Here is a 9,098-nt window from a genome sequence, read left to right on the forward strand (position 1 = left end):
TTTCAGCGATCCTCTTTTCCTCTCTGCCCCCCCACCTGCACTCCGGTGTCTGATTAAACGAGAAGGAAGTTGGGGAGTAGAGGCTGCGAAGCTCTCCCTTTAAGAGGCAGCCTGCAATGACGAATTGTTGAAATTGCCATTGCAGGCTGCCTCTTAAAGGGAGAGCTTCACTCCCACACTTCCTTCTCATTTAATCAGACACCAGCACGGGTGAGCGAGGGGAGCCGATCCCCGCCGCGCGCTCGCTTAAATTACGCGAGCCACGCCCCCCCGAGGCACCCAGATTGGATGCGCCAAGGGCGCGTCGCGGCGGGGACCTGGCCAATGGGCTAGGGGGAATGCTAGCCATTCCCCCCCCCACGTGAAGTCCTCGTGGGCCCACAACATCTCCTCCCCCTCAGGAGGGAAGAGATTTTGTGTGGCGATACCCCGAGGCCTCCCCGAGAGAAATAAGGACACAAAACACGTTGTATAGGGTTAATGGGCATAAAAGGCCACAAGTTTATTGATTACGGATGTAGAGAGGTATTGGCATAGGCATTAGATCTAACTGACTATATCTGACTCCAGCCCGCTCTGCTGGCAGTCTGTGAAGGGTTAACCACCATTGGATGAGTCCTGCGATGCCCATCAACTAGGAACCCATCCTGGGGCCACCATTAGGGGTGTGCCCCCTGGCCCTCACCTACCACGGCTTCGGACTTGGCAACGCCCCGGACTCCTTAAGGGAGTACCCTTCCGCATTTCGGGGGAGGTGATGGCCGCAACCTCCCCCCCGCACCTGTACCTTCTAGAATTAATCCGATGCCTACCGCCAATCGAGCCCCCAAAGAGGGGCTCACCGCCAATACCCTCACAGGGCTGCTTCCTTTCGCAATCATAACATTTTACCTCAAAGGGTTATCATTTTGGGTCTCCGGGGATGTTTGTTCACGCGGGGCGGGGAGGAAACCCACCCAATCACTTCTTGGAGTGGTTTAAAGCCACAGCGTCCCCTGGTAAAAGGCTGAGATTTCTTCACCAGCCCTGTTTACTTGCTACAGCCTTTTGCCTTCTTCCCCCAGTCTTCCCCCAGTGTATTTTAAGACACCCCTTGAAAATAAGCCATATGCTTATTTTCTTGAGTAAAATAAATATAAGACAGTGTCTTAAAATAGGAGAAACACGGTAGTGGTGATCACATACTAAGGACACTGCAATACAGGCCTAATGAACTAATAGATTTATGCCAAGGACTGCCAATGTGAGCATACATGCACCCAGAGGGCTTCCCTGGCATCCACATGACTTTTTACTGTATCTGAAGAGCGTTATATATCCTAGACAAGTGATTTGTTCCTTTAGTTAAGGAAATTTTAGTTTACAAAATAAGACTAAAATATTAGATGTGTTCTTCTTGAATGGTCAAAATATTTGAAGAAGTTATACTAACAGTGTTATGCTGAGATATGAATGGGCATTTTGCTTGTTCACAGAGCTCCCTATGCAACATTGCAAAATAAAATCCAGGAACTCATCAATTAACCATAATTTCCTGTTACATCTAAAGCAGGAACTAGGCTTGCAGGCTTCAGAGCATTAAATGCATTGTTTGAACCTGGCTTGTTCCAAAGGTGGTTCAGACAAAACAGGAAACTATTGTTAATTAGAGGTTTAAGTCAGTTTGTGCAAAGGGAAGAGCGAAGAGGCACCACTAGCAAGCACAAGACTCGCTTATATATTGTCTTAATAAATAGAAATATGATTGTCTGATTTTTCCAAAGAGTGTAGATTTCCAAAAAGTGCAGCATTTCAGTAGTTCCCATTCAATTTAAACACTATGTTCTTGAACAGTATATCCACATTTTCCTTTGACCCTGGATTGTGGGGATGTACTGAAGCCCAATGCAAACATTTAATTAGTCAAGGTCTTAGGTTCCAAGAAGTGCTTGGGACACAGCTCCTCTGAAATCAAAGAGCCTCTCATTTAAGGACACATGTACAAATTTAAAATCTAAATGAAACTGTTTTAAATATCATTTTTTCCTTAAAAGAACTTATGGAACTGTGATACGGCTAGTTACAGGTAGGTAGCCGTGTTGGTCTGACGTAGTCGAAAGAAAGAAAAAATCCTTCCAGTAGCACCTTAGAGACCACCTAAGTTTGTCATTGGTATGAGCTTTCGTGCGTATCTGAAGAAGTGTGCATGCACACGAAAGCTCATACCAATGACAAACTTAGGTGGTCTCTAAGGTGCTACTGGAAGGAATTTTTTATTTTTTGTGATATGGCTGTCAGACATGTAGCCCTTCCAAAGGCCACCATTACTTGACTAGGAGATGCCTAGTCAAGTACATTGTGGTGGATGAACTACTATACAGTACAGTGTTACCTCGGTTTAAGAACAGCCCTGTTTATGAACTATTTGGTTTACGAACTCCGCAAAATTGGAAGTAGTGTCCCGGTTTGCAAACTTTACCTCAGTCTAAGAATGGAATCTGAACGGTGGAAGGGCACTGGCGGCAGGAGGCCTCATTAGGGGGAAAAGTGTGCCTCGGTTTAAGAACTGTTTCGGTTTAAGAACGGACATCCAGAATGGATTAAATTTGTAAACCGAGGTACCACTGTATTTGATAAAGGCAATTAAAAAAGATTAAACATACCTTCCATTCCTCTTCTTTCCTACAGTCATCAAATACTGCTGCTTTTAGCTCTGAAAAAGAAATCCAGCATTTAAAATAGCAGCACTGTAACAATGTAATCTAGCTCTGTAAGGAAAACGCCTGACAGTTCAAACAACTAATTTCATTTCAACAAAAAACTGACATTTTTATACAATGTTTTTGCTAATGGCATAAGCTAAAAAGAACTTAGTTTAGTGTTGAAAAGAACATGGCAGCAAAACATTAAAATGAAGTACAGTATGTAGAGTAACATTTCAGAACTGTAAATATAAGCAACTCCTTAGATGTCTCCCAACTGCAAAAGATGTGGCACATGACTATTTTCCTCTCTGCACATCGAAACTTCAAAAAAGCAAACTGAAACCCACAAGCTCATCAGGAAGTTCTCCACCTGCAAGACTGCTTCTGTCTCTAATGTATTTGCAAGTTTTGTTTATTTTTAAAGTATTAATATGGTTACTACTGCTGCAAGTGCAATACTAAAGCAAGGGTGTAATATTTTAATGGAAAAAAGACTTGAGAAATGGTACTTAAACTGGTGCTAGAGTTATGTAATTTATTTTTTTAATGTGTTATACTAGTACGTACAGCAAAGACAGCTCACTCAATGTGTTAGGTATTTTTCATAAAATGCTTTCTAATGCCAATCAGCCCACAACAGCATGGTCACTCTCCTCTCCTGCAAATGTGCTTCCTGCTCTATTATTCAATAATATTCTTGAGTCATTCTCAAGGCCCAATTTTTTAGTTGAATGTGGCGTCTGAATTTTCATACCAAAGAAAGCCATAATAAAGGCTATCACCTCCTCTTCCCCCACTGCATTTATAGAGAATTATGCATTGTGGGAAAATTCAACTACGGTACCTATTTTATTCAACAAGAACACCAATAGGAAGTTGGTGAAGACAAGTCAGGACTATTATCTTAAGGTTCCTAGCCATACAACCATATGCATGCCCACTAAGGAATATGTTCCACTGAATTCAATGGGAATTAATCACAAGTAATTGTGTACAGGATTGTATCCTTAGTCTGTACAGCTACAACAGTATTGCATTCTACCCCAGAGGCTCAGCACCATCTGCTTTCATCTCCCAATTAGAGCACTTTTGGCAAGATTTGTTTAGCTTTTACACTAAACCAGAGCTTTCCACTAAACCTGAATACCGGCCACCACCGCCACCTCCACAAAACCAACCCCCCAGTCTTCCTAGGGACATACACAAAGCTGGGGGGGGGGGGGGGTTGAAGCAAACCTTCATCCCTCTCCAAGAATCAGTATGTGTGTCTTGTCTAACACTAACTTCCCAATACATATTGGAGCAATAAAGGACAGGGAAGGAGTAAACAGGAGGAAATGAATTCAGTGTGAGTAGGGGAAAAAACCTGCTTCTTAACCCCAACACACATATTACACTTCTGTAAGAGTTTTAATTATATTTTATTGTATTATATTTATGAATAATAGTAAGCATATAAGGCAGGTATGAGTCTGTCCTCTGCCACTTTAAACAGTGCTGAAAGCTACTGCAATTTTGTATGAAAAATCTTCAAGGATTCTTACTCCAGAAACCCTCTGACTCAGAGCTATTATTAACAATGATTCAAAGGTTTTATCTCCAACAGGAACCTATAGCCTCTTTTAATCACAAATACTTTTTGTAAATCAACGAGTAATGACTTCCTTATAGTCTAAACTTGTTTCAAAGTTTGCGATGTGTGAAGCATTTTTAAATTATTTTTATTAGTTTTTCATCTATAGTCTGTAAACAATCACAGAACATTTAAATAAAACTCTTTAAAAACACTGTATGAAGTACAATGGCTTCATGTTCACAATCAGCTTATGTTACACCTTGTATTATGATGCAACACTACCAGTAACAACAGATATTTCCATATCACTTACTATACTGTACAAGATCTACATTCTGCAAGGTCCCTAGTCAAAGATGAATGCACCCTTCAAATAACCACAATCATTCTGTTTCAGAGAACTCTGTATTCTAATGTAATGAAATACTGATGTATTTGGTCATTGAAAAGGTTTTGATGGTGGATCACAGAAAATATCCAGCCCCTTATGCCCCCAAACATCTGCTCCATTTATTTTTAAACACACGCAGAGACAGAAAGAAGAATATTAAATCACAACAGAAGTAAAACTAGGAAACAAATGTGGAAACAGAAAACAACGATTACAATCATCTTGAGGCCGTTATTATGAGTTGAAAGGTGCAAAGGTAAGTCATGACACAAACTGCAATTGTGCTTGCTTGCTTTTTTTCCTGAAAGGAAAAAAAACTAAGTTTCAAAAAAAATATTAATATATATGAGCCCCATATTGTACAAAGCTAAGAAACTACATATATTGAAACCAATGGGCTGCCCCTCTGGTTGCAAATTATACCACCTCTATTTCTTCACCCATTCTAGGATTGACAACTGCTACCTGCATCCTACAAAACACAGTGCTTGAAGGGATTTTCACCACTCGCACAGCACCCCGATCAACAAAAATGCTTTAGTTTTCATATTGCATCACTCAGCCCTTCAACAGCCCCGATTCCATTTTAATTTTAAACATTTCCTTAAATCTGGAGATCTCTTAAAAGGGAATCCTATTTTTATTCTCAACCATGATGTGAGGCAAATTATGGCCAGTAAACAGGGTGGATAAAAATCAATGATTTTTTTAAAAAAATCAAAAAAATCGGATTTTTTTGATTTAAATCGGATTTTTTTGATTTAAATCGATTTTTTTGATTTAAATTTGATTTTTTTTAATAAAATGCTTTTTGAGGAAAACATATTACCATCCAAAGGTTATTCCATCATGAAATAAAAATTAGTTTTTTAATTTTGTAGTATAAGGTTGTATATGTTTAATTTTGGGGGTAAATGAATTCCATTAATCCATTCACAATGTCATGCTCTTCCAGAGGTTTTTGTAAGATTATTGGGCAGTTTCTCTGCCTACAAGATATTATCACAGGTGCTTGGTTTACTTTTGCAGTTCTCAAAACTGAATTTGACTCAACAGAGATCACATGCCTCTTCTTCACAACAAAAATGTTATAACATGAACAGAGTTGAGAAAAAGACCTTACTACTATTGTTCTACAAACCTATGAATACAGAAACAACCCCTTCAGTGCTAAGTTTCAAGAAGTTCAGTGAATAAAATAGAAACAATATTTTTCTGATTGTTTGGAGTGGACAGTATTTAAGTTTTTCATGTGTAGGCTGGGCTGACAGTCTAAGTTTCTTAAAATATATATATTTTGTTTTTGTTTAGCCAAATTAGTTAACAAACATGGATGTTTGTTTAAGCAAATAACATTTGCTGAAATGTTATTGTTTCAGTTGAATAAATCTATTTAAATTGTTATTATTAAGGTAATGATTATTTTTCTCCTTCCTAAGTACAACAGTAAAGTTGTCCAAATATGAATGATTAACCTATTAAACTGGGGATAAAAAAAACTAATATGAAAAGTTGTTATTCTAAAAATCTTCATCTACTTGCATATTAAAGTTATACCAGCAAGAATTAGTCTTTATGATTTAAATCAACTATGATTTAAATCAAGCCTTACTGACTAGTGATTTAAATCGTGATTTAAATCAGTTTGATTTAAATCAAATCCACCCTGCCAGTAAATAATATCCAGTACGCACAGGTCCAAAACCCAACACTCAATCCATTCACACTGCCTCCCAGGTGTTACCGACCAGGACTAGAAATGTGGCCCCCCAACAATGTACCTTCTCAGCTCCACCCTCTCCTCATCCTTCTGGCAAGTGGGGTGGGGTGGGGGTATTGACGGCTGGACTTTAAACTGGGGCGCAGGATAAAAAACATACATTCAGCCACAATAACCTCGGGCTAATTCGCCACCTAACTTACTTCTCATGGTTCCGGAATTCCTTACATGCCACCCCAACGAAATGAAAATCCATGTAAGGAAGGGGGCTGGAAATCCTTACATGCCACCCAACGAAATGAAAGTCCACCGTAGGGCGACACCTGCGCGCGCGTGAGAGAGGAAAAGAGTCTTTCCCGCTCCTTAAAACGCCCCCCGGTATATAGAAACGTAGCAAGTGAAGCATTTCCAGGCGTGCAGATAAAGAGTGGGAAAGAACTGCTTCACCTCATTTTTCTTGCACGTCAGGATGCCGTTACGGGCACAGGTCAGGAGCGGGGGTTGCCTCGCTGCCCTCCGACCAACGCCGCCCGCCACACTCGCGCCTTGCACGACCCAGCCACCCGCCAGCCTCCCCTCCGTTTTCCCGTGACAGCGGGGCAGAGAGAGAGAGAGAAGGCAGACGGCGGCGGCGGCAGCGGAGGAGGCCTCCCTCACAGCCGCTGCCAGGCAAGAGGGGAGAGGGCTGGCTCTGCCCCTATGCGCTACCCCGGCGGCAGGAAAAAAGAAGAAGCGCGGGCCGTGAGAGCGAGCGAGCGAGAGATGTGGCGACAGCACCCGGCACTCACTTTGCCACACCAGGCTCTTCAGCCCCCGGTCCCCGCTCGTAGCCGGCGCCATCTTGCTTCTTCCCCTGGCCCCGCGACACGACGGGGAGGGGGGGGGAATGCCGCACTCTGAAGGAGAAGGCAACCGCCGCTGTCCTTCGGCGCGGCGCCCCGCCCTCTTCAGCAAGGCCACGCCCCTAGCCTTGCAGGTCCGCCGCCGCCTTTCCGCTGAGCTTGCGTGCTGGGCGTACGTGCTCCCAGCAGAAGCGGGCGGGCGAGCGCGGGGAAGGGGCGGGTCCGTCCTCGCGCCGCGATCCTCCTCTGCAGAGCTTAAGGCGCGCCCGGCCCCCCGTTGGCTTCAGAGGGATCTTAAGGCGCGCGCCTGACTCTGCGCTTCCCCCCCCCCCCGGTGTGGAAGATTGTTTTCTTTCCAAAGAGTCTGCCCACCCCCCCGTCAGTCTGGCACCTTTAATTTTTTTTTTAAGGGATCAACTACATCTTGCATCTGATGGACTCTAGCCTATTAAAAAGCAAAATTCTTTAATAAAAACATTTTTTTAAAAAAAAACAAGCTTACTCGCGCTGTGTTAAATGTCACAGGTGCTGCAAGAATCGTTTTTGTTTGATACTATGGGGTAGGAAGAAGTGAAAGGTATAGTTTCACTGTGACCCATGGAAGGCCACACTCCCAGTTTGTCATCTAGGGCGTGAAAGTCGACCCAAGCACTTTGGCTCAATAGTGTTTATTATAAATGAGAATAATTAATAATAATTTATTATTTATATCCCACCCATCTGGCTGGGTTTCCCCAGCCACTCGGGGTGGCTTCCAACAGAAATTTTATAATACACTAATTTCTTAAAGATTAAAAGCTTCCCTAAACAGGGCTGCCTTCAGATGTCCTCTAAAAGTCTGGTAGTTATTTTTTCTTTTTGTCATCTGGTGGGAGGGCGTTCCACAGGGCGGGTGCCACTACCGAGAAGGCCCTCTGCCTGGTTCCCTGTAACTTGGCTTCTCGCAGCGAGGGAACCGCCAGAAGGCCCTCGGCACTGGACCTCAGTGTCTAGGCAGAGCGATGGAGGTGGAGACGCTCCTTCAGGAAAATATTGTGCTTTTCCCCAAGCATGCAAAACCCCTTATAGAGCTGTATTCCTAGGCAGGAGGTGATAAATGACCCTCCAACCCTTCAATTTTATGTCATCTTATGTAAGTGCAAGGATGCTTCCCATGCCTTCCAACATTTCTCTGATGAAAATAGGGATGCCCTAAGGAAAAGTGGAACATTCCGGGATCAAATCGGAAACCAGGATGGCTTATGTAAATCCAGGACCCTTGGATTCAGCTACACTCGTCAATTATATTGTTATAACTGTGTTATAAAAACGTGATACCAGAGGGTGCTGTAGAGCAGTGATCCGTTGCCAATAGGATTTTGCATTCAGGGCTTTTACAATGCATAAAATACCACAAAACATACAAAACCATGTCGAAGGATCAAATGGAGAAACATGGACACACAACTTATAAAATTATTTTAAAAACTATCCCTGAACTCCTCTCTTCCCAGCTGCTTCTGCTGTTCTCAAAGTCATGGTCTGGGAAAGGCTCCCCTCGGTTCTTCCTCTGGAGCAGAGCAGGTATTTTATAAAGGCTCCCAGGGTAGCAAGGGAGACATTGTAAGAATCTTCTAGCTGCCCATACTAAAATTGCCCTCTGCTGAAATCTGAAATGGCACTTATACTGTTTGCCAGATTTCTCGTGGCTATTAAACAAAAGGGTTCATTCAGAAAGTATGTCACACACTTAGGGGGAGGGAGTAACAAGACTGTGACATTTTGTGACAAGGAAAGGGAGAGGGAGGCATATTGCTTGCCATTTGATTGTGCATTCACATCCATGCTCCTTCTCCAATACAACTGTTTACTGCATCGGTAGGCAAACTAAGGCCCAGGGGCTGGA

The 9,098-nt window shown here is 42.7% G+C and overlaps 1 protein-coding gene across 1 annotated transcript in view; it reads right to left on the reverse strand.

The window, feature by feature from the left end:
- Positions 1-7,318, reverse strand: part of STXBP3 (syntaxin binding protein 3) — a 31,821-nt gene extending 24,503 nt beyond the window's left edge. The window contains exons 1-2 of the mRNA XM_035122287.2: positions 7,160-7,318; positions 2,643-2,692 (exon numbers count right to left, since the gene is read on the reverse strand). Of these exons, the coding sequence (XP_034978178.1) occupies positions 2,643-2,692; positions 7,160-7,211 (102 nt within the window). The 5' untranslated portion in view covers positions 7,212-7,318. The remainder of the gene's footprint in view (positions 1-2,642; positions 2,693-7,159) is intronic.
- Positions 7,319-9,098: the final 1,780 nt, after the last annotated feature.

Source organism: Zootoca vivipara, chromosome 7 (assembly GCF_963506605.1).
Source record: "Zootoca vivipara chromosome 7, rZooViv1.1, whole genome shotgun sequence".
Classification (NCBI taxonomy): Eukaryota; Metazoa; Chordata; class Lepidosauria; order Squamata; family Lacertidae; genus Zootoca; species Zootoca vivipara.